Source organism: Prorops nasuta, unplaced genomic scaffold (genome assembly GCF_024137725.1).
Source record: "Prorops nasuta isolate Cenicafe-Biocafe unplaced genomic scaffold, Cenicafe_Pnas_1.2 PNAS00006, whole genome shotgun sequence".
NCBI classification, from domain to species: domain Eukaryota; kingdom Metazoa; phylum Arthropoda; class Insecta; order Hymenoptera; family Bethylidae; genus Prorops; species Prorops nasuta.
This window is the reverse complement of record NW_027116803.1, coordinates 6,365,092-6,390,825: the sequence shown is the minus strand read 5'-3', so window position 1 is coordinate 6,390,825 and position 25,734 is coordinate 6,365,092. Positions and strand designations below refer to the sequence as shown.

General features: G+C 38.3%; 3 protein-coding genes across 7 annotated transcripts in view; 1 reads left to right on the top strand and 2 right to left on the bottom strand.

Annotated features, from left to right (window-relative positions):
- Positions 1–107: 107 nt before the first annotated feature.
- On the bottom strand, positions 108–7,205 carry LOC136774130 (sodium- and chloride-dependent GABA transporter 1-like). Its single transcript, XM_066728238.1, has 9 exons — positions 6,598–7,205; positions 4,509–4,797; positions 4,148–4,448; positions 3,841–4,024; positions 3,493–3,760; positions 3,053–3,427; positions 2,614–2,916; positions 2,380–2,547; positions 108–2,195 (listed from the first exon to the last, which is right to left on the bottom strand). The coding sequence occupies exons 2-9, from the start codon at positions 4,662–4,664 to the stop codon at positions 2,106–2,108; spliced, it is 1,845 nt and encodes a 614-aa protein (XP_066584335.1). The 5' UTR covers positions 4,665–4,797; positions 6,598–7,205; the 3' UTR covers positions 108–2,105.
- A 6,193-nt stretch (positions 7,206–13,398) lies between these two features.
- LOC136774332 (uncharacterized protein KIAA2013 homolog) lies at positions 13,399–16,082 on the top strand. Its single transcript, XM_066728555.1, has 7 exons — positions 13,399–13,971; positions 14,046–14,514; positions 14,590–14,830; positions 14,899–15,137; positions 15,212–15,439; positions 15,503–15,777; positions 15,887–16,082. Exons 1-7 carry the CDS (start codon positions 13,791–13,793, stop codon positions 16,072–16,074), a joined length of 1,821 nt encoding a protein of 606 aa, XP_066584652.1. The 5' UTR covers positions 13,399–13,790; the 3' UTR covers positions 16,075–16,082.
- A 3,136-nt stretch (positions 16,083–19,218) lies between these two features.
- Positions 19,219–25,734, bottom strand: part of LOC136774331 (metabotropic glutamate receptor 7-like) — an 87,899-nt gene continuing 81,383 nt past the window's right edge. For 3 of the 5 annotated variants that reach the window (XM_066728550.1, XM_066728551.1, XM_066728554.1), the window contains 9 exons: positions 25,171–25,297; positions 24,558–24,587; positions 24,374–24,485; positions 22,281–22,504; positions 21,847–22,127; positions 21,347–21,651; positions 20,701–20,823; positions 19,943–20,377; positions 19,219–19,794 (listed from right to left, as the gene is read on the bottom strand). In XM_066728550.1, coding sequence (XP_066584647.1) covers positions 20,156–20,377; positions 20,701–20,823; positions 21,347–21,651; positions 21,847–22,127; positions 22,281–22,504; positions 24,374–24,485; positions 24,558–24,587; positions 25,171–25,297 — 1,424 coding nt within the window. In that variant the 3' untranslated portion in view covers positions 19,219–19,794; positions 19,943–20,155. The remainder of the gene's footprint in view (positions 19,795–19,942; positions 20,378–20,700; positions 20,824–21,346; positions 21,652–21,846; positions 22,128–22,280; positions 22,505–24,373; positions 24,486–24,557; positions 24,588–25,170; positions 25,298–25,734) is intronic. The other 2 variants (XM_066728552.1, XM_066728553.1) reach the window with 2 other exon arrangements.

The following is a 25,734-nucleotide window of genomic DNA, read 5'->3' as shown; positions in this document are numbered from 1 at the left end:
TAAATATATTCTGATTTTGCCTCGCTATTGATTTTTCCTATGAAAGAGCAATATTTTTTGTTCAAAAATATAATTATGAGGAGATAATAAAAGAAACTATTTTTCTTTATTTTATATTTATTTCATTTATTAACATAATACACACGAATGTTTCTCATAGCTTGCCGGTTATATTAATTCCAAATAATATTATTGGAGATTCGGTGTAGTACAATAAAAAAATATAACAAACGAAGCGCGATCCGACACACCTATAAGAATGCGAAAATTTTTAAAATAACAAACTATCGTTGATATTTTTCTCCTACAAATAGATACAATTATTATGTATGCTATTGTGATACAACAGGCTTTTTTGCATTTACGATATATGTTGGAATAAATATTTCTATATTAATATATATTATTTATATAATTGCAATAGTACTACAAATGATAAATTAATTAATAATATAATATATTTTTAAATGATCTAGTTATGGACATAATAATTGGTGCACAAAAGATATGGTATTTTTTCTCTCTTTCCATCAATAAAACTGATATGCTATAAATAAAACTGATTAACATGATCGATTATCATTTTAAAGAAATTTGGCAGCGTAATTATTATATTTATACTACATACTGACATGTATATAGATATATTTCAATTTTTTGGAAGACGGCATTTACTTACATCTCTAACAGACAATAAACGATGGTTTATTCTATAAATTGTACTCTCTTTAATTATGTTTCATAGAATTGAATATTGATCTCTCGTTTTCGTAGTTTATTATATATGTAATGGAAGATACCAGCTTAGAATATAATTTGTTTGTAGTTTATAGCACAGGAAGCGCGCACAATCGTTAAGTTGTACAAGTACGATATGTTCTTATTGCTGTATAATAGAGATATGACGTGCTATATTATTTCAATCATTTCGTTCCTTAAACGATAATCGACGCCGCGCTATACGCAGTTATAGTTTCTCCCTTTTTTCACTACTAGAAAGATCATAAATCTCTCTGTTTCTCTCGCGCTTTCACTCATACTCATTCTCTCTCTCCCTCTCGCTCGTTCTCTCCCCCTTAACTATATATTTTTAATTTCGAACAACAATCTAATAGACGTTGAAACTCTTTCAACACGAACTAACGTAGAACCACTATTAGATTCAGATCTCTTTTCTAATATACATTTATTATATAATATATATATATATATATATATGTATGTATGTATATATATATTTATACTCTATATCTTTATATAATTATTAACTGTATACGAATCTGTAATGAAACTAAACGCGCGATTAAACGCTGAACACCTTGAAAATCTTTATTGTCAGAACGTGATATATGTATATGTATCCGTGTATACATATCTCCCTATGGTATAATATGTAGTTTTGTATACTATATTACATGTACAGTATACACAAACATTATAAGTTACTATAAGTATATTCATCTAGAAAAAGATCCGATTACACCTTGACAAATTCCAGAAAATAATCTCTCACCAGAAACTTTTGTTAACATTGCTTTATCTCAATTCTGACTTTTTTACCCTCGATATACCTACACATGTGGAGCTTTGCGCTAAGCTTTTGAATTTTCAACAATACTTCTTTTTTTCTCTTACGAGGGCTTTTTCGTGCAATTTGGAATACTTCCTTTTTAAAGCGACACGCGTGAAATTATAACGTTAAATAAGTCAAATTTTATTTTAGATGCGTTTCTGTCGAAAAACTACTATAGTACACTACAATCTACATTGCTATAGAAAAATTCGGTGAGACGTGTTTATACGCGAGCCTAAAGGCAGTGTTCGAGTTTCCAGATCCTCCTTTGTCATCCCATTCATGGTACTTTGTGCCAATTCTCTTCCTTTGTCACCCCCCCCCCCCCCCACCCTCTATCTCTCTCACTTTTTCACCTTTCTCTGTTTCGCCCTTTTCACTTTGCGTTTCTTTATTGATCAGCATTCAGCATAACACGCACAACTTTGCCTCGTGGTCCGGTAAACAATGTGTCATCGAAATAAATACGTACGACCTTTTTTCAATACGAATGAGGCGTCTGTTGAGGAATCGCCGATAAAATCTATGAAATCTATAAGGGTGTCAGTTCTACCGACGGATGGCCCATCTTTGCTCGCAAACTTGTAACGTCGTCTTCTATTCGTACCAGTAGTTTGTATTTCTGTATGGAACATAAGATTATTCTTAAATTATGTAGAAAGAAGATAATAGTTCAAGAAACCTGTATATAGTTCACACAGTGGCAAAAATGTTTTAAAACGTTCCAACATGTCAAGTTGCAAACATTTTAGAAAGATTTTTATCCATGTTTGGCACAAGGGAGGCAAAATTTATCGAGTACTAACCGTACTCCTGTCCCCTGGAGTAGTGAGCCATGCATAAATCATGTATCCGGGTATACAAAGCATAGAGGAAAGTGCTGTTATCCATCCTAGTAAGTGTGACCACCAAGGATATTCATAGTCCAAATACTTGATCGGCGTCCATTGAACCAGGTTAAATATAAACACGCCCTGTAAACAATCGTTGCTTCAGGGAATCCATTTTTTCACACAAAGTAGAAGAGGATTTGTACTCACGACACAAATCAGCGGAGTGGTTACGGTCCAGCAGAATTTCCACCATATAAGCGGATAGTAGCCAATCATATCGCGAAGAGCATCGTAGAATCGATTAACGCCGAAAGCCCAGCTGATGGAGATGCACTCGAAAAAGATGAGGAAGAGGAGGCAGAAGCCGGAAACCGCGTAAGAGTCGAGGATTTGAAAAACGTACATGCCTCCTTGGGAGATGCAGGATAGACCGATGAGATAAGAGAGGGCGCAAACCAGTGCGATGAACCACTCTTTCCGTCTGCGCAACAGATGGGGCCACTCGTCAACCTGAAAGGCGTTGCAGTCGTTCAATTGGCGGAATTTCATTGTAACACATATATTACTGAAAGATCAACAGTGGAATCCATCGAAGGGAGGAAATAATGGATTGACTAATTTGTAGTTTTACAGTGTTTAGTCTCACCATAGCAGTGATGAATCCTTCCATTGTACAGAATTGCGAGTCGAGGCCAATGAGAAGAAGCATAAAGAAGAAGAGACATGACCAGAGAGGAGCACCTGGCAATTGCAGAACAGCCGAGGGATAAGCTAGGAAAGCTAACCCAGGACCGGAAGCAGCTACCTCAGCGACTGGCTTCTGCTGTTCGTGAGCCATGAAACCAACCACTGAAAAGATCACGAATCCGGCAAACATGCTTGTGGATGAGTTGACGGAGCACACTATGAGGGCGTCTTTGTATACGTTGTTGGTGAATTTGTTGTAACTACCCAGAGCCACCAATGTTCCCAAACCGAGGCCGTAAGAGAAGAATATCTGCGTCACCGCGTCTATCCATACCTTGAATGATTCAGGAAAGGGAGTTATATTGCTCGAGGAATGGTAAATTAATTGCATGGTGCTACCTCAGATTCTTTGAGCTTCGAAAGATTTGGACTAATGTAGAATTTTATGCCTTCCATGGCACCGGGCAGCGTTATTCCTCGGATGAGTAGAACGGTCAGAAGTACATAAGGGAATAACGAGGTGAAGTAGACGACCTTTCCAGTCCATTTGACGCCCTTCCAGATGCAAAAGTAACAGAGAATCCAAACCAACAAGAGTGTTGCTGCCAACTCCCATCGAATTGTACCAACGTGTTCCACACCCTCGCTGATCTGCAGCGCTCGTCGCCTGAAAACGACATTGATTCTTGTCAGTGCTCGATGAGATGGAAATGTTGCCAACGTGTAATGAAATTAATCTTCACTGACTCCCAAAATTCCTTCACCGGGTCAGTGAGTTCCGTTGCAGACACGTTCACATGGTTCAGCGTGCATATCTTTGCCAAACTGTGATTCCTCGTCGGCTTGTCAAAGCAACTCAGGGACGCTCTGTCGTAAGGATTCACGCAATTTTTTGTGTTCCAGTAATTGTTGCAGCTGCCCCATGGTAATTCTGAATAATAACAAAACAAGAGTAATAAAGAAACCTCAGGGAACAAGTCCTTGTTTGAGATTTGTGTTTGTTTTGTTTAGGTTGTGATGGGTTTTGTCGTTTCATTGGAAATGCTTTACCAACCGCTCTGCATGGACATGAAGAAGTAAAATATAGCCCAGGCAAGGATAACGATGTAGTAGACGTTCATCCAGCACGACATGACGGCGGCTGCGTAACCGATGCCCTTGAAGAGTGGAGCGATCTTGAAGACTCCGAGTCCTCCGATCGTCAGCATCTGACCCAATGCTAATTCCATGAAAAACATTGGTATTCCGGCTAATATTAGGGTCAGAAAATACGGGATCAGGAAGGCTCCGCCTCCGTTCTTATAGCACAAATATGGAAATCTCCAGACGTTTCCGAGTCCAATTGCCAGGCCAACCTGAATCAATGAAAAATCACTCAATATTTTCCATTGATTCTGAGCGTTACCATTATTTACCACACTGAGGATAAAGTCCAATTTGGTGCTCCATGTCCCACGATCCGGAAGCGGCTTCGATTTGTTAGTAGTGGCACCTGTCACGTTCAGCGACGTCCTGGCGTTATCTGGATTTTCCGGATCCGCGACTTCGGTTTCCCGGGAGGTTTCCGTCATCTTCGGAGAGTCTCCCAGATGTTTGCGTGAAATTTAAAAAAATCCCCTCCTCTCTCTCTCTCTTGCTCGTCTCTGGATTTATGCACGGAAATTCACTGTTCTGGCATAACAGTTCCTCCACTGAGATCCTTGACTAAAACATGAAGCGTCCTTTTTGCAATGAAACATGATTCAAATTTATCATTACATATTAGCTATTTAAATATAACGATCAGTATTACTGTATTTGTTTTAATTTACCGTCAAACGTGCTAAGTGAGATTGGTCGTGGAAAAATGATATTTATAATGAACATTGAAGATTGTTAAACTAAAGGATGTTGGATAATCAATGCTTTAAGATTTCATTAAACGTGACATTGGTAAAAGTTAGAGAAAAAAGTCTGTGTATAAGAAAAAAGCGTGAGTTTTCCTGATGTATAAAAAATTAGACGATCTTTCGAAGATTCGCCTTTCTGGTTTAACTCCTCTACCGAGATCCTAAGCTAAAACATGTAAATCCCTTTTGAACCGAGACAGCCTCGAAATTTATTATTACATATCGAACGAATACTACAAATATAGATAAGAGAGAAAAGCACAGTTTTCGTGCATGAGTAACTAGACGATTGTTTGGTGGCCATTTCGGAGAATCGACCGGATTTCCATTTAGCATCTATCCGGATGTTGCTCACGGTTCCTCTCACGGGAAAATGGTCGGAAAGCGATTATACGGAGGGAAAGTATAATGGCGGCCAAAAATAAGACGAAAGGTACTTGGAGATTTGGTAGGAGAGCGTACATGCAATACAGCTGGCATAGACACAACAATTTTTCTACATTGGATAATTAAGCCACTTTCTTCCTCCTCCCCCACTCTCTCTCCCTCTCCCCCCTCTCCATATATGTGTCTTTCTTTGTCTCTCAATCGTTTCGAACTATTAGATCCCATCATTGAGGTCACAACACGTTCGACGGTGACCGGAAGCTCCGTTTTTTTAGGAAAAAAATTCTTGCTTCCAATATCAAACCAAGATTTTCAAAAAAAACACTTAGCTCTTATCGCCAAGTTTTCAGTATATTTACCGTTGGAAAAATGTCTCAAATTAATATTATATCACGTTGAGATTTCACGAGAATTCTGTCGAAACACTATATCATATTCTCGTCTTATCTCACGTCTCCTCATAAAATTGCAATTGGACGGAGTGTCTTGTAAGATCGATAGGGGAGGGCAGTAAAGTTTTTTGCAGTATTGGGTGTAACAGGTGCAGGAGTGATATCGGGAAGCAATGAGTCGTTTAATAGAAGGATGAGAGAGAGAGAGAGAGAGATCGGTAAGCAGGCAGTGAAGCAGTCAGATAACTGTTAAATGCGAATGTCCGGCAGGGGGTCCGCCTAATAAACACGACGAACGCGCACGTTCCCTTCCACGTCCATTTGATCCCTCTTCCTCTTTCGCGCTCATAAAAAACAGCTATATTCTAATCAGGCAGCACGAGGATGTACGAGATCGCGCTTACCGTTCCTCCGCTCTGTCAGGAAGGAAATGGCCGCCAGGATTTCGCGTCCTCACGCAATTCGACACGTGCCGATCGATCCGGTAACTTCAAACTTGGCCTAACCCTCCAGCACTGCCATCCCTACTCCATCCAACTGATCCCGTCCCATCCCATTCCATCCCATCCCATCCTATCCCATCCCATGCCATTCCCTAAAGCCGAGCTACTAAACTCCCCTAGGATATATTCCAAGGAACAAAACACCTAGTCAACTAGCACTCTTCAACACATAAATTCTATATCCTTATATCCTGGGATTCCCCGGATGGAGCCAACTCTCTGGCACCCTATACATATACATACATACATGTATATATATATATATATATATATATATATATATATATATATAGAGAGAGAGAGAGAGAGAGAGAGAAATATCTATACACAAACCTGATAGAATCCGTCAGACTTCGATCCTTCCAGCACTGTACTGATCCTTACTCCCTTTCTCCCTTTCTCCCCCCCTCTCGCGTTGGCGGGAAAAACTGTCCGATGTTCGAGGGAAAAGCGTCACTGCACTTTGTCACCAGTGAGATATTGGGTGGACGCACCGGAAGTGAAAAGTTTTCAGTTGGTAAAGTGTAGTTTTGAAGCAACAGAGGAAAGTTGGAAGTGTGCCAGGAGTGGAGCGGAGAAGAGGTTTTTGGGCGATGATGGCGCGCGGTGTTCCGGGACCCGAGTGAAACGTGCGAGCCGTAGAGGAGCCCGCGTGGAACTGGGAGTACTGGGAGAATGGGATCGGGCAGGCAGGGGCAGAGAGAGAGAGAGAGAGAGAGAGAGAGAGAGAGAAAGAGAGAGGAGCAGGGCAGGGATGGGATATAGTGGCGGTGGATCCGGAGCGAAGACTCCGGCCTGGATCGGATCCTCTGACGGACGGCACGGAGTCGGAGGAACTCTTGCTCAGTCCGCTTGCCGAGGCTGAGATGCCGAGCTTCGGTGGCTGATTGCGAGCTTCGGGCTGATCGGGCTCGGTCAGGCTGATGCTGAGTCGAGTCGAGGCTCGGAGAAAAGCAGGCCTCCGTTGCTCCTTCCTCCGCCCCTCCAACCAAAAACCCCCCACCCGTCTGCCACACCCCCCACCACCCCTTCACCCGCACGCGCGCCTTTCGGCTTTCGTACATCGCGATATCCACCCCTAACGCTGCTGGACTCCATCCTAAACCCACCGACCTCATTTTCCCCAAACAAACCTACGGCTGCAGGTCCCGTTTTAAAGGGAACCACCTATCATCCGCCGATCGGATTATCGCCGAAAACTTTGAAACTCCGATCGATCCAGGAGAAAAAAGCCCGTTGCTCCTATCCACGCGACTCCTGGTGGGGATGGACCACTCGAGGGGAAAAACCTGCCAAGAATCAGCGGTATATCATCATCGAGCTGACACTGCGACGCGTCATTCACGATCATTGTCCAGACACCCTCCCCCCACTCCATCTCGCTCCTCCGACGCTTTGTAAATTCTATTTATTACGTAATAAATTATACCGTGTTCCTTTTTTTTTTCAACCCAACCCGTCATTCCCCATATTTTCCCGCCTTTTTCTTCCAGCCCCTTCGTTGGATCTATTCTCGCGATCTTTTGTCGACCATCTTCAGCCTCGGAACACGGTTCAGTCCGGAGAACTTTAGCGCTCGCACTACTTACCCAGTATACGATATATGTATATACTTTGTTCCTCTCCTTTGTTCCGACTCGTCGTCGCTGCTGGATCTGTATATATATATATATATATATTTTCACAACGCGTCGCTCGGTTTCTTCTCCAGGTTCCAGACATTTTTCCTCTTCCTCTGATAATCTTTGCTCGGCCGATTCTGGAGCGACTTTATCGAAGCAAACTCGATTGAATCGCTGGCCAAGCAGCTGTGTAGTAACGTTCCTCGAGGCTTTGACATAGAACCGCGACGCGGAAATATTGAACTGTTGGGATTAAAAAGCTGGAAAGAATCGGCTTTGTGCAACGATGACATATTTCGATATAATTACGGCATTATTGAAAGTTTTCCTCCGGCTAAAACTGAAGCTCTCGTTAATGGCTGCCATTGTAATCCCTTATTGGTCCTCCAACTAATTATACGTGGACACGGTTCGATCGATTTTCTACAGCATCCCAGTACAAGCTTCTCCTCCTTCAATATTGATAGAGATTTATCGGCGATATTTTTAAATCGACTCTTCAGCGTTAATTTCATTAAACCAGGAGAAGATGTTCGTTCATCGATCCTCCATATTTTTACCACTCTCCGCCCTCCAAGATTTCGCGGATTCCTCATTCTCTGTATTTTTCTGCCAGAGATTTTATTCTCAGGCCTAACAGTCTCTTTTTTTGCAGTCCACTTTCTGCTCTTCGCGACACAGCTGTCTTGCCCCATTCACCGAGCCAGACTCTATAAACCTATATAAACTGCGATTGTTTTGTTCGTCTCTCCCCGTTTCATCGGAGCCGCGAGAGAGAGAAAGGAATTTAGCCGATGCGAAACGCGGAGAGAAAAAATCCAGCCCTGCTTCAGATATCGTTCGGATTAACGTTATCGCATGTCGGACATTGCACGACGTATCAAATCCACGACGCGTGAGAGCGTTAATGAAATTCTGTCAACGACGGTGACTAAATATTAATTAACGGGATAGCACTAAGCTCGAAACTGGGTCATACTCCATTATTCGAAACATGCTCCTTCTCCGTTTGCTATTAAAACGACTATATATACGTGTATACGTATATATATATGTTCTTGGCATTGCCAAAACGAGAATCGTTTTCTCCTAATTTCAAGAGTATGACTTTTCATCAGTGGATGCGATAGTCGAGATACGGAGAACTCGAGGAGAGAGCGTGGGGTTGAAGTATAGATTCGGAAGCGAGTGAGCTTTTTTGTATCGATCGTGAGAAAGAGCAGAGTTTTATGTAGACCAACATTTTTTAACGTCCTTTCTCGCTTTTATCCATCGCGTCCCTTTTCCATTAATCCTCGCCTGACACTCTTTTTTTAATTGCGAAGGTGGCATGGTTAGCCTTTGAGAAAGATTCATATTTTTTTTTCGTCAAGACCCTCCTTCGAAATTACCCAATTACATTCTATCGTCTTTCAAGCTTGAGAAGATTTCAGTTTGGAAAATCGGAGAGGGGTGCGCGAGATGAAGCTTAAAAACGAGCGAGTGCTTTTTCGTATACAGTATCGATCGCGCGGAAGAGCAAAGTTTTCAGAGAGCATAAGTGAGAGATAGTTTAGCTCTGCCTAGTACTTTTTACGCGCTCATCCTCCAGTTACACTCTGGATTTTTAAGGACGTTCGAAACACTCGGTAAAATACTGACATTTTCAACTTGATTTTCTTTTTGTTGGTGGAGTTTTAATTCTTGAAGTGATTTGGAGAATATTGCTTATTTGTGAAAAATAATTAATATAATTTTTGAAAATTTTATTAATTTTTTGATAAGAAGAATGATTTAAAGTAGTTTATCAGTAATTTGCCACATTCTCTTTTATTTCAAAATTTGGGCAAACTCTCTTCTTGTTTATGAATTAATGAAAATTCTATATAGGCTCTTATATGGAATGTTCAAGAATTGTATTTTTCAACAACGATGTATTAAAACTTATAAAAAAAGCAGTGTTTCATTTTCTATAAATTTCAATCATTTTTTTATTTTTTAAATTCTTGTCAAAGCGTTTGTAATCGTCTTTGTTCCATTATAAAATTGATTAAAGGGCATGTAGAATTTTGGAGAAAATTAAATCAGTGAATGAGCAAATTCGACAATGGAAGGGGCTTTAAAAGCTAGCAAGATTTTGCGCACTGTCTTATTATAATCCCACAGTGAATAAAAAGGCAGACTAGACTGAAACACAATTTTCAGTGGGATCGTTACAGCTGAAAATGTAGAAATACGGAGAGTTTTTGCGTACAGATGCACCAAATCGTGAAAAAGAGCAAAGTTTTAAAGCTCGTTGCACTTTTTTCTATCTCTATCTTTCCCATTCATACTCGACCAATGCTCTCAATTTAATTGTAGAAATTCTTCCGCAATCGTGTAATTTTTTACATACGGAAAAAGTTTTAAATCTAACGAGCTTTTGCGCACAGTCGTATCGATCGTACAAGGAGCAACGTTTTAACACTCGTTGCGCTTTTTTCTATCACTATATCCTTTCCGTTCAACCTCGACTAACGCTCTTCATTTAATTGTAAACGCATTCCAGCAATGTACGTTTGCCGTCTTCAAAATTTACTAGTGACACTGACAAATATTTAGTAAAGCCATTAAAGGTGCAAATTCGTAAATGCAGATTAACTTTAAATTTAGCAAGCTTTCGCATTCATTTTTATCAATTGTATAAAGAGACAAATGTTTAAAGCTTATTCCACTTTTTTCATAGCTATTATTTCACATTCATCCTCGATTGAAACTCAAAATTTAATTGCAGATTTCGTTTTCTTAAATTCAGTAAAATCTTTTACAAGTTTTCAGAAAAACCTTTAATGCTATGAATTTGAAAATGCAGAGCAGCTTTAAAGCTGTCTAGTTCTGGCACCCAGTGGTATTATCGATCGTGCAAGAGAGCAAAGTTTTAACACCCGTTGCGCTTTTTCCATCGCTGTCCTTTCTCGCTGATCCTTGACTGACGCCTCGCTAGATTTAATTGTAGACGCATTTCCGCAATCTTTTCTGGCCTCCTGTAATCGGTAACGATGCTCATTGAGCTTGGGGTAGTGGCTGGGCTTGGCTATAATGCTTGTAACACGCGATGCGCGCGCGTGTACATTTGTCCGTGCGAGCCTGTCTGCGTATGTGTGCGCTCGTACTACTGGAAAACGTCCGCACGACTGCAAAATTCGGCTTTCCGATGCATCAACGTCCACTACCTCCAAAGGCTCATCCATCTCCCCTCCTTTCTATAAAAAAATATAAAAAAATCAGAATTAATTGTTTTTAAAATTTGTTTCATCTTATTTTGCAATCGATCTACGTTACTTTGGTTGACCTTCCTTCAATTTTTTTCTAATTCTTTTTTTAATTCTCACCATAGAAATAAAAATGTATCTCTCTGCTATGGGAAAAAGTAGTTGCGTAAAATCGATTCGGTTCAGTCAGCGTTGATCTTCGTCCTTACCCACAATAGCATAACATATGATTTATGATTAGGGGAGCTGATATTCTCAGACGATTTCTTCTCCCAGATAAACCAGCTGAGCTGTAGTTTGTTTCCACCACTGGATATTTTCTTTCCTTCGCGCTTTTTTCACTAGATAGCTCGAAAAGAGCGTCCTTGAGAAATTGGGATACTTAGAAGGACATCCCTTGCCTGCTGGGTAGCACCTTGGACAATTTCGGAAAGATTCGAAGGGTCCGAATTATCCCGCGTAGCTGCCAAGGGTGAAGGACACCAGATGTATGAAAGTCTATTTTCACAACAAAGGGGAGCAAACGCCGAGTCAATCTTGTCGAAGCTCCAAGACGGTGATTCTCGGCTGCAAGGTTCGATGGAATTCAGGAGGTTACCCACGATTCCCGGAATTTCGTGCCAATCCGTATCCGTTATTGAAAATCGAAATGGTCCGGCCTACATAAACCTCCAGCTCCGGATTATCCGGGAAATGAATTCCATTGGTTATACTACCGCTATTCGCATTTTGCCACATAATCCAGTTTTTGTCGTTCGAACCTCCCTATTTTATGTGGAATTGAATCAATCTGTTTACTCGCTGTTATTTGTTTTTATTTCTTCAAGATTTTCGCTAACCAGTCGTTGGAAGCTGGAAGATAAGAACCGTCGACACATTTGGCAAGGCGCTATTACGAATTAGGACGAAATAGGAGCTTTTATTCGGCGGAATTCTAATTATTTGCTTTGTGATAGAGGTTTAGCTCCAGGCGACACAAACGGAGACAGAGACGGAGAAAGCCCAAACCAAACCCAGCCAAGCCAGTCAGCCAATAGGAAGAGTGTATGGTAATGGTAAGGCTAGGTCTGGGAGCGTGACGGTGAAGTTCAGCAAGTTTGAATTTCGAACGTTCCCGATGAAACGGGGAATGGCGATATAAAGTAGGTGAGCAAGAAGAGACTAGGAAGCTGGTATATCCGGAGGGTTCACGTGACACCGATCCGTCCCCGTGCATCCGTTCTGGGTATGGGTCCGTTGTATAGGTTGTGAGGAGGGCATCGATACATTAACCTACGAAAAAACTTTGCCAACAAACTTCCTATCTCCGATTCACTAGCCGATAGACTCCATTTAACAAACAAATTAAATAATACAAATCTGTAAATTATCACAAGTATCAAAGAAGACTAATGTTTCGAGTGTAATAATAAAAGTATTCTTCATTCCGAAAAGTTATCCAAATAAATTGTATTAGAGGAGCAAGGAAATACGAATATTATTACAGGTATTATTATGTGATAAAAATGATATGAATTAAATTGACATGTATCCATCGTTTGCATCATATTTAAGCAAATTTTCTTGTTAAACTAGAATCCGGACGAGGCACGGCGTTAATCCGTAGTAATTTCTGCGATAACAATATTTTATGTCTCACTGATCGTACTTGGTTGTCATTAGATACACGGTGGTAGAGGGGAACAGATCCTAAATGACGAGAGGATGTACGGGAAGTGGCGCGGGAATCGCGATACTGCTCACTAGTCATCTTGTTGTCATCATCGTTTTTTATGCGAATTTAATATAGATTACCACTATATCAACAGATTTTTAACTCTTTTGACCTTTTGACCTATTCTTAAATTAGTGCTAATTTGAATCTCGATATCTCGAAATATAGAATTATTACAGATTCGATTAAAGGGTTTTTTTTAATTTTGACAAATTTTCTCATAATTGGTCGTTTGTATTTAAATTTGATTAATAAAAAGAATTGAAGACTGTTAACGTCATTCTAAAAAATAAATTATATGGTCACTCGTTTTTTAAGATAGCGGTTTTATCATTTAATTAATACATCGAGTTCAAACCCACAATACATATACATGTCAAACTCTTTCCTAAAATATTTCTGACACTCAATTCGATACAATGGAACGTTTTTGGCACATTTGTGCTATATAGGAATTGTAATAATCTATCTCTGTGCAAACTACTAATTTATTGTTGAACGCAATGTTAGCTCAATTGTTTTAGGCTAATGCGAGGTACTGCGTACAGTTTTTTATGCATACACAGCTGTCGTTTTGCTACATCGATTATACATCGATCAACTCTGTTCCATATCTCTCACTCACACATATATTGGTTACATGTACATACATGTTCTTTATCACCAGGCATCACGTACACAAAAGATTTCGTCCGATATTACCCGATACGAGTGGATACGAGTTTGATTTACCGGCCTTTGTTTACATTGTGCCAAAAATGTACCTAATCTTAAAAGATTGGCTAATTTAAGTCCCGACTCTAAAACTCAATTATTCTGAATCCAAGAAAAATCGTGTTAAACACTTTATTTTTTCATGAATTAAAGTTTCCTTGTTGGAGAGGTTATGTTAACTGTCAACTTTACGTATACGCCCAAAATTTTCACACATATTCGACTACGTCGAAAATTAGCATTGCCATGAGGACGGGAGGAATGTTAGATGCCCGGGAATTTGGCAAACGAATACGAAGATTTTTAGATGGCAATTATTCATATCGAAAAATTTTATTACTTATTATCATCTTTTGTGGAATTCTTTTATATTTTGGGCCTACTTTCGCACAATGGCTTTTTTCCTCTACTTCAGAACATATTGAAGGTACTTGTGTCATTTATAATAAAACATTATTAACTGCCCTTTGGAATCAACTATAACCGCTTTAATCTTTGTAGTCTTCGAAGATCATTGCATCAATGAAAGATTGGTAGGCTTCTACTTTGATGCTGCTGAATATAATGCCAATGTCCTTCATAATCCACCTGAACAGAAGGATATTAAGTATTTGCCATATATTGGTAATGGGGCATTTGGTATTCCTGTTACATCGGATGGTTGGATCTATATTAAACATGGTAGATCGCTATTACTACCAGTTATGTGGAAACCATTGATAGTACATGTTCCTACGGAAGGAGCTGTTTATCGTGAAGCTACAGTTACTCATTTCACATCTGGGATTGTTCATAAGTATCAGTGCCTTAGAGATGGGTATCATGTAGATTTTCAGTATTATGCTCATCGAGGCTTGGATGGGCTGTTAATGCAAGACTTAAAAATTGCTAATCCATCTCCATTTTTTCGAGAAGTGTCTTTAGAATTACAGCCTTCTCAGTGGCATAAGGCACAAATAGAATCTGTCAAGTAAATACTTCAAATTTATGCTTCATTTAATAATTTACAGATTTTTTAATGCACTCTATCTTGTTCTATTGATAGACTACAAGTGGATGGAATCGTACATGATTACAATATTGTATCAGGCTATGTTAAAGTACCAGATGGGAACAAAGTTGTTGCAGTTTCAATAGCTTATAAAACAGTTCCAAAAAGTGTACAAATTAAAGCAAGGAGCTCCATTAGATTAGAGTTTTTGACTGGTATTCAGTACAGCGAGCCTCTTACATCTGAACAACAGTATCCTGATGAGCGTGAAGTGACCAAGAGAAAAGTTATAGATGTTCGTATTATCTTCTGTAAATCTATGATTTAAAAATTTACTTTAACTTATTGTAATTTTATTGTCAGTTGATTAAGAAAGGTCTGTCACGGCAACAACGTGGTCTGAAAGATGAGCACGTCAATTTGTGGCAAAGCTATTGGAATACCGGTTTGAGAATTAGTGATTCAAAAGCAGAAGGAGCTATTAATGGACATAAGATAAATTCAACAATGTATTATGTACTTTCTCAAGTCTCGCATGGTGTTCTTGATGTAGAGAAGAATGTAGCTAAAAATGAGGGATGTTACAGAGGACATCATACCTTGTAACTAAAGATTAAAGCTTTTTTTGTTCTGTGTAATATTTAAATTCGGTAATGAAGGTCGATTTTTGTTCCAGAGATGCACCACGCTTGTGGAAAGATACATCGACGATTGAAGGTGTGAATGAAATTGTACAAGCATGGCTGGTTACTTTAGAGAAGCAAGGCTGCCATCACTTAATGACTGGAGGGCCTGCTGCTGTGCAACAAGCTTTAGTATTAAGTTTAGGTGGCTTGAAGTTTAACAATCAAGATTTGGAGTTTAATATTGACCCTCAATATCTTCATAGGGATTACTTATTCAGGTATTCAAGAAAATTTTACATATTATAGAATTGTGTGAATAATGAAATTAAATTAATTTTTAGGCGAATCAGTTATGGAAATATGACCCATTTGAATATATCGGTCAAGGTTGGAGACGATAATCGTGCAATCTTGGGAGTAGCACTGGATAAAAGCGACAGCGTCTACTTTGGATGTGACGCGGGCTGCTTGGATGCACCTGTGCCACTTACCCAGTCCTATACAAATTTTCCAGTTAAGCTTACCAAACCGTTGACAGCTATCTTGTACATAACGTCTGATCATCAGCACATGCAAGAGCTCCGAAATGCATTACATGTTCATGAAGTAGATGATGGTAAATTTACATCCTGTTTATTTAACATTAAACTCTAATGCAGTGGTTAAAACAATTCAGAATATCTAAGGAAATTATTGAGTTATTGAAACCACATGTTTTATTTTAGCTCCAGCGCACGATCATCATGTAATGGCTTTACATAAGCATGGTCATCAACTTGGGGGCCTACCAACCTTTTTCTGGGTTAGCATATGCTTTTTAATAGTTGTGTTCCATCTATTCCTTTGCAAACTCATTCTCAGTGAGTACCATGGACATCAGGATAGACAGCGAGTACGATACAATAAATTGTAATGATTGTATATAGATCTTTTTTGTTATTGCAGTATATATATATATATATATACATATTTTTACAAACTCCATGCATAAAAAAATTATTCCATGTCCCAACACTGCCTGTTACTAGGCAAAAAAAAAAACTTTGACATCTTTACATTTAGGAACTGAAGAATAGAAGACAATTTGTTTTTTTAATTTTTTTTCGGTAACATTTATTATAGAATATATTAAACGTATAGTAAACGCAATATAATGAAAAGTCCGTTTGTTACAAAGGAATAATGATAATGATAGCAATAATCAATTCAATATAGATATCAGTTCATCTGTGAATAGTGCAACGGAATGTCTATAAATGTGTTGTGCATTATCTATAGTATATGATAAAGCGATATTTCGTCTTGAGCTAATAGTTTGACATTTGTTAAAAAGGAATCAAAATTTGTATACGATTTAATTGACATGCGATTTGAAGTGTTCACAATTTGGCATGCAACAAATGCTTTGGATTTTTCTATGCCTCATTTTTTTTTAAATTGATAGACGTGCGTTTATTTATTTAAATTTCTATTTGATGATTATTACTTTTTATATGTCAGACAATAACTTTGCGATTTCTCTTAACTGAAATAGAAAAGAGAAACCAAATACCGTAATTTAAAATGATCTAAATATTATATGGTGTCTATAAAAAAATTATCCGTATAGATATCATATACTATACATTGTATATACGAATCGATAAATTAGGTCATTCTCGCATTATCTTACGAAGCTGCACTTAAGTTGCTAACATTTGACTAACACATTATTTATACATAACAGTTGGCACACGACTAACTGCGAGTATACCACCTCCACTTTTTCATTTTATATTAGATTTAGAGTTATCGCACTAGAGATAACAGGATTTCCTTTTTATCCGGATATATATATATGTATATATATATATATATATATGTATGTATAGTTTTGCACACAGACGTTTTGCTCTAACAGTATGTTTAACGTGACTTAAATTCTCACGAATCGGACACCCGAGAATTTCATACTCAAGCAAACAATAAAAGTCATATTCTTATCTCCTAAGCTTACAATAATTACGTTATAGGGCCGCTTATGTTAAATAAATTTGATTCAACTTGAATCGGTTCGCAACAAGATTCACTGATTCGCAAAATTTTCATTTTCGGTACATTCGATTCAATCAATATAATTCCTTATTTAAATTGCATTAACCTACTTATCACATATACTATATATATAGTTATTTATTATACAAAATTTGCAATTCTTTCGTCATATAGACTCGAAAGTATGTTTTAACGACGCTTAAGCTTTTATAAAGTTTCGACACTTCCGAGTTTTGCGCCTTTTGGCATTTGTGAAAAATCGCAAACCACAATCGATTAATACTAGCAGTTATTTGAACCACCTCTGATCATTACGCACGGTTTCTTCTCTTCCACTGCAATATTTACACATTTAATCTAGAAATTCTCTTCATCATTGATGAAAATTCTATTAAAGGAAATTGTACTCTTCGCTGCTTAGCTTCTTCGCTACCCGTCCATATATTTTAATTATATAAATCAACTTTGTTCAAGATGCAGTTAGTCAATCATTTACTTTATTTATATACCGTTTTTGAGTCTGTGATTGGTAAGGTGCACCTTGAATATAATTATATTATACGTTGGATCATCTCGCGCAAATATTAAACCTACGATATATTTAACATCATCATTTCAAAAATTCTTAGTAATAAACACCTGATAGGAATGGAGTGTGATAAACCAATACTTAACAGTTTTTTCTTTAAGTAATTAATTGAGAAAAATAAATAATTTGTAGCTTTTCATTAGAGTCGAGTATTTCTCAAAAACTTGATTTGAATAAAACAAAAAGGTTTAAATCTGACTCAATAAATAATTAACTAAAATTTGTATAAAAAATTAATATCACATGGTTAATGAAATTGAATTAATCTAAAACAGAATTTAATACGACATTTCATCTATATAAAAATATCCTCACTTAAAATATAGTACACTGGGAATATTATAATCATTCAATACCTTATCTTTAGTATGTACATATACGGAGTTACGCTATTATGATTAGAAATCCGTCATCGTAAATCTAATTTTATTATATAGGCAGTTATTTATCGACAAGATATTCTGTTTTATGATACCTTACAGTTGATAAACACCGAGAGTTACATTTTGCATCGTTTCGTTGCAGCATAGGGTAATTAGTAAATGAAATAATTAGATATTTTCTTATCCATACGTTTTGGCAGATTTTTGCACATTTACTTTTGGCACATCTCATTATTTTTGCACACCTTGAAACGACATTTCTATCGTTGCATCATTATGATATATATATATGGCCTAAAATTTAAGTTACGACTGATGTTATTGTACAATTCTTATCTAATCATTTCTAAACCTTAAGTATATCGTTCGTCTCGATTTATTTTACGAAACGACACTCATGGCATTTTTAAATATTCTATAACATTTATATATAATATATGTGTGTGAATAGGGGAAAGTCTTTTTGAAAATAAAATTATCGTTTGAAACAGTTTCAAGTAATTCGACAAATCCGATTAAATTCTTATAATGCCAGTATTAATCATAATTAGAAAATAAGAATGCTGGTAGTATAGAATTTAAATTTGATTTTGCGTAGAAGAAATTAATGAGTATTTTATAAGAGGTTATTTATATGGAAATGATAAGTTGATAATATCTTATTGTTCATTAGGATTGGAATTGTTAGTTATAATACTAGACTATAGCTACTGCCAAGAGTGTTTCGAGTCTTTCCTTATCTAGCAATTCTTATCGTGCTGCAATTAATATTGATTTACTTTATTCTTTGTACAATATAATTTACGAATCTGCCCTAACTCAAACGTTAATCGGGCACTCGATTCGCGCTATAAGTAATTAAAATCTTACTGACTAATTATCGATTGAATTGTACACATCGGTCTTTTACTTTTCACTTCGATCAGTCATATTTCATTTATTTAGCAGACGTTTGCTCTATCTACTCTAACAAAGTAATAAATTATCCCTCGAAACATAACCCTCCCCCCTCCCCCTCCCAAACCCCTTACTCATAAATTTACAATATCCCATGAAAATCACCATCAAACTTGCTTCGCCCTAGAAATTATTTACAAAACGTCCCACGATAATTCTAAAGATTCTTAAAATGAATAACGTTAAATTGGCTAATGAGAAAGTTTCTCGCGAAAATTGCAAACTGGCTCGTCTCAACATTTGGTCGCAAAAACCTTCAGCGGAGCCTTATCCGAGGAAAATTCCCAACTTACGTTAGTCTGGCTTTCCGCGGAGACTCGAATTTTTCACGTTGCAGTGGAAGACTTGAATTTATCGAAGGGGAGCAATTGGCTTTCCACGGATTTATGTCGATACGAATTAGGCGACAATAATAATAATAATAATAATTGTTATCATACAAACAACTGTACAAAACGTTAAATCTTTCTAAAGAGTCCGTCCTCCACGTAGCGATCGAGACAAAGAGGTAATTGTCGGCAATCGGTGAGCAGGCGATGAAGATCGGTGCAGACTACGAGAATCTCTCGTCGCTGAACTTCTGTACTGAACGGGCTTCGATCTTCTCACGAGAGTCGATCTGCTGTGATATCGTGCGAATCGACGATGCTTCGATCGTCTCTGATGGCAACTGCGAACAAACATCCTTCCATTAATTATGCAAAGGAAGAATTTATTGTATTTACACAGAGAAAAATTTCTTTCGTCGAAATTTCTTTATTTAATAATTTTTATGTAATTAATAAATATGAATTAATAATCTACATATATATAATCACCTGAGAATTATTGCCAAGTGGTTTTTGGTTTTGTCGAGGTGGGTCGTTGGTTTTGGAAGTTTTGGGAGAGGCCGCGCGTTTCAGGGGCTCATGGTTGGTGATGGGTGGCGGCTCTCGAGGGTCATACACCTCCGTCTCCGTTCGGGTGTTCGAGTCGGATCCCGAGCTGGGGGTTCGTTGATCCTCTTCTGGAGGGAGGTGTATCTGAGCGACCTAGCTAACGGAGCTCTCCTCGACGGATGGGCTCGCCAAGGCTTGGGTCTCCCCATTGGCGTGCTTCGTTGGCTCCTGTGACCTTTGACCCCGTGCAGCGGATGACGTCGGTGGTGGTGGACTGCTCCTCGAGCACGAGGTCACGCTCTGCATCGTCTGACTGCGTGCCGGGGCAAACCGCATGCTGTACGCTTGCCGACTCACGCTTTGCTGACCTCCGGTCTGCAATAAGTTCGCCAAAATCAATCGTTAGTTTTATATCTAAGGGGAAAACGAAATATCTCGAGAGAAAATCGGGTTTGTGTTGTTTCGTTATTTAATTATTTTTTAAGAGGTTAAAATAAAAACCCACTCGCGAGCTGCCTAATTTCTTTCTGCATAATTCCACCATTACTATTCGCCAATTAGAATGTATAGAAAGTCTAGTTAGAGACTCTTAGCAATTTGCATGGTCCACTGATGGGACTCGCCGTTGCTGCAATTGCTTACGAGAATCTCTCAATTTTACGTTTAAATTGCAATTGCAGTTTGGTTATGAAACTTACATTGGAGTGGCGAATATTCTTGTTCGGCTGGAACAAGACCAGGTAAACTTTGGGCGTGAATAAGCAGCCCAAGGCCACCGAGGCTGAGATGTTGATGCACATACACATACTGGCAATTTGTACCTGAAAAGAAGTTTCAATGGAAAATCGATACTTTCTGCTGATGTATAGGGTAACTCGTAAGGAGATACCGACTCGAAAGATCTTAACTGAAAATCAATTTTGATACAGTAAACCTTGAGGAGATTTCTTGGTACAGATTTTAGTCTAAAATTCTTACCAATGGAAACTTGTTAAATCCCGTCTCTCTATATATAAGTTATTTCACTAGAGGCGTGGATGTAAAATTTCAAATATCTTCGTAACCACAAAAGATATGAGTTTTTTCTATAACACTTTTTAAAATCTGAATAGAAAGTACTTTCGAAAAGGTCCCACAAAAAAAGTCGATATCTCTTATATTTACAAAGATATATAAATTTCAAGTACTTATTCTGGTACGAATCAAACGAAACACCCTGTATACTGGTTCCCAACTGGACCAGACCAATAAAAAGACAGAGGTTTAATAAATTTAACAAGAGACAACTGTTACAAGCAAATACCCTCTGATACATAAGCTATAAATCGTGCTGTATATTTTTACCTTATAGTCTTTCTGGGAGCTGAAGTAGATAGGGACGAAGGCAAGCCAGACGATGCATGTGGAGTACATGGTGAAGCCGATGTACTTGGCTTCGTTGTAATTCTCGGGTATCTTGCGAGTCTTGAAGGCGTAGAGGGTGCACATGAGGATGAGGAACATGTTGTAGACGAGGGACATCATGAGTGAGAAGGTCGAAACGCGGCAGGTTAGAACCGCCGATAAAGGATAAGGATGGATCTCCGCAGTATCCGGTGGCTCGATTATCAGCCAAATTACAGCACCGATCAGTTGAACTGCAGTGATCCCTATACAAACGGGAGTTACATAATCCAGGATCAAGCGTAACTCTAGCCTAACGGACCGGAAGTGGCTATATATATATATATATATTTCTTCGTTCCATTCGTTTTATAATAAATAATTGATGCAGGAAGCTGAAGCTTTTACTCGACTGGATTGGATAAAAATATATATAGGGTAGAACAGAGTGGTATACTCACCGATTGCGATCACCACTTGGCTTTTGGGCGAGGTATAAGAGGGCCTCTTGGTACCCTTCGTGCTCTGGTTGAAGATCCGTGAGATACGATTGGTCTTCGTTAAGATCGCGCTGTAGCAGATGCTCAAGCACAGCCCCAGTCCGATCCTCAGGTACGTGCAGTTCCAACTAGTCGGTTTACTCAAGATCACGAAGCTCATCCCGTAGCAAGACAAAATTCCCACCAGCAGTACGTAACATAATTCTCTGCCAGATGCCATTATGACTGGTGTACGATTGTACCTGTTACACAATTAATTCAAATTTTTATAAATTCTCTGTACAATTAAATCTCACTGGAGTCTATTGCGTTAAAAAAATCTTGCAGCGAATTTTAATTTTATCGATTTTGCATATAATATCGTGTTACTGCTTCGATACACAGAAACGACTGACCTGATAAAGACCACCGTGGTGAAAAGGGTGCTGAGAATTCCAATGGAGGCGAAAACTAGTGGGACCAGAGCCCAGGGGTTGGTCCATGGGATTACTTCGGCGGTTAGCTTGATGCAGCCAGTTTTCATTTCGTTTGGCCTGTAGCCCGGCGAGCACTTATTACAAGTATCGTTGAAGACGTAAGCCTCGTCGCCACACGGCATACAGCTCCAACAACAGGCGTCCTTCTGGCCAAAATAGTTGGTCAATTCACGTGAAAATCAAATATCTATTTGCAGCGTTTGCAATAACATTTTATCTCTGTATTCGTCCAGGATTGTTTTTCTTCAAATTGACTTCTTTTTTTAGCGAAGCAGGATCTTGGATAAATTGCACGAGTGATTCTTTCTCGTTGGTCAATAATTGTTTTTGGAAAGGGGTGTGTAGTAGAGAGCTGCGAACGAGCGAATTTCGCAGAACGATTCGAGCAAGCTGCAATCGTACGTGCTCCCGTAAAGCAAATGGTCAGAATAGAGAAATATTGGGATTCGCACGCGCGCGCGCGCGCGCGCGACAAACCTTTGAACCTGGATGTCTTGTCCACCCATTCTGCGAGTTAGGACAGTGTGGGGAAGGAAAATCTATGACAATGGCTGAACGAGGGTCGAATTATTTGAGATAGAAGCTTCTGGACGAGGGTGGAAAAAATCAAAGTAAACTAATTGGAATATATTTAATAGGTTGGGGGAAGAGTTGAGTTTTGTAGAAAAAAGTTTATTACCGGGAGAACTTTCTAATATTGTTTCGCCTGGATTAAATTGTCGATCGCTGAAGGTCTTTTCTTTTCGAGCGATGACAAGTGCTTCATCGATTCGAGGAAAACCCTTGAAAAACACATTTCAAGACTCTCGTGTGAAAAGCTCCGGGGCAGCCAGCTTTTGCGAGGATCTCCTCGTTAAATCTCGCTTAATCTGCTCTCGAGTATTAATAAGTTGAATCTGGAAATAGCTCGAGACGTTTTAAGACCGTTCGTCGAATAGATTTTCAATTGCTCCGAGGGGGGTCACGCTCCTCGATGAGATACGAATGATAATCAAGTAGAAAATCATGTACATAGTGTATCGAGATTAGGCCTTAATTTGCAATTCAACACAGGTATATTATGTTAAAAAAATATTGTATTTTATATATACGAGAATAAAAGGTCTATTTCACCCTCCAGTCACGAGTCTTTTGAAAATTAAAAGGAAAACCACTCGTCGAATATTAAACCAATAAGAATAGACCTTATTTTATTTTTCCATATACCTATATATTACGTTACAAAAGTATTACACCGTATACAAGAATAAAAGCTATTTCACCCTCTTGATATAAATCTTTTGGACGAAGGAAGAAGCAGGTTACACCATTCACCGAATATTAAATCAAGAATATAGGCCTTATTTTATTTTTCAATAAAGCTATATTACGTAGAGAAATAAATATTATACAATGTTCTCGGGAGAAGAAGCTATTTTACCCGGACGTGTTATGAATCTGTTGGATCAAGGAGGATGCGGGTGGATCCCACATAGAAGTTTGCTTTTATTTGGATTGGAAGGCGAAGAATGTTTTTTTTGACGGGTTGCGAGGACACTTCGGTGGAGGAATCGATCGAGTCTACGAGCAATCTTTCATCATTGAACGGGGTCCACCTGGAGATAATTAGGAGCGTCGAAAATGAAGGCAGCCATCTTTAAGGATCGATCGTCGTTTTTAACGAGAATCTATGAGGGAGGCGAAGCTGATGCGAGCTATGATTTTCCTAGTCTCTTATGGTGACCCAATTGGATCGTCGCGCCGACGAGCAAAGTGAATTATGCTCAAGTATCGTTCCAAACAGTCCATTCGGTTATGTTCTAGCTCGAAGATCAAGTGCGACAGGGTTAGAGCGATCTATACTTCTCACGTCGAATTTATCTCAGAAAAATTGCATTTCCATCAAAATGATCGATTGAGAAAATTTTCTAGCTTGTCTTCTTTGCTGTTGATGCATATATATCGTATGTACGTATTATATATATATATATATATATATATAATGTGTGTTTGGTGTTTCGACTCTTACGCACCTGGAAGTTTCTCACGCTGCCTATCGAACAATTCTCGCTGCAGAGGCTACGTGGGATGTGAAGTTCGCCCGGTCCAGCCGACCATCTAGTCCTATTGATGTCCAGGTCCAGTCTAAAAAAGCCAAAGTTCAAATATCGCTGTTAAAAGCCTGCCTTTGTAATCTACCGAGCATCTCATTCTTACTTAGTTAGTATCTTGGACTGAAGGTCTAGTCTGGGGAAACAAAAATTGGAATGTTTGGTTATTGAATTTTCGAATATCTACTGATACTGGAATGCTGAAAATGAATATGACGTGCATTAATAAATATATATGATATCTGAAATGAAGAAATGAATTATTAAAAATCTCTTGGAGATTGATTGATGAGCGTGTAACGTATTCTATGCTATATATATATATATATATATATATATATATGTATAAAGGGTGGCGTTTAATTTGACAAATAAGCAGTTGGCAAAGTAATATTGGTTTAGTTACTGCCACCACGATTTAATTAAATTCCCTAATCACTATCTCTAGAATTCCTCCACTTTCTATGCGAGCGTATGTATATATGTACTTCTCAAGTGCTCCACAACTTTTTCTCTTCATCGCGAGCTTTGACTAAAATTTTATAAATGTGAGAGTATATCTAGTTTGATTTTTATAACGAAAATAATTCTATAATGATGAATTGCATGCAGTCTATTGGGGTAAGTCTATTAAAGATAATAGAGAGAGAGAGAGAGAGAGAGAGAGAGAAAGACAATTTGGCTATAATAAACCAAATAATAGGATTGTAAAAGCTCACATCTCCTTCCACGTGCCAATGAGGGTATAGTCGAAACGACCGTCTTCTTTTCGTTGGTATTGGTAAATATTATAGAAGCCATAAGCGTCGCCATCTGCGTTGAATTTAATTTCAGTTCCTTGGCGACCTGAACAAAAAACAGCAAAATATTCCATAAGAAGTAATTTTTGCCAAATTTAAAATTATATCGCATTACATCCTTCTTATACATATTTACAATATAAAAAGATTCTCACTCGATGCCCTTTAAAGCACAACCAGAAGTCTGACAAATATGGAGAATTAACCTCGATGAAAGAAAAATCAGTTTTTCATGGAAATTCAGAAAGTTTATTTATACATAGCCACGTGTCTCGATTAAATCGAACGCCTCATTTGCCAAGATTTCTGAGCTCTTAATAAACTTTGTGCCTCTAATTTCCTTAAAGTGGAGAATGGGAAAATTTAGTTTTCGAAACAGTAGCTTTATTAAAGTTATAACTTTGTATAGTACATACATACCATGGACGTTATAGTGGCTATATGAGGGCAATATTGCTTGGGAGAGGGTTCTCGCGGGCATTT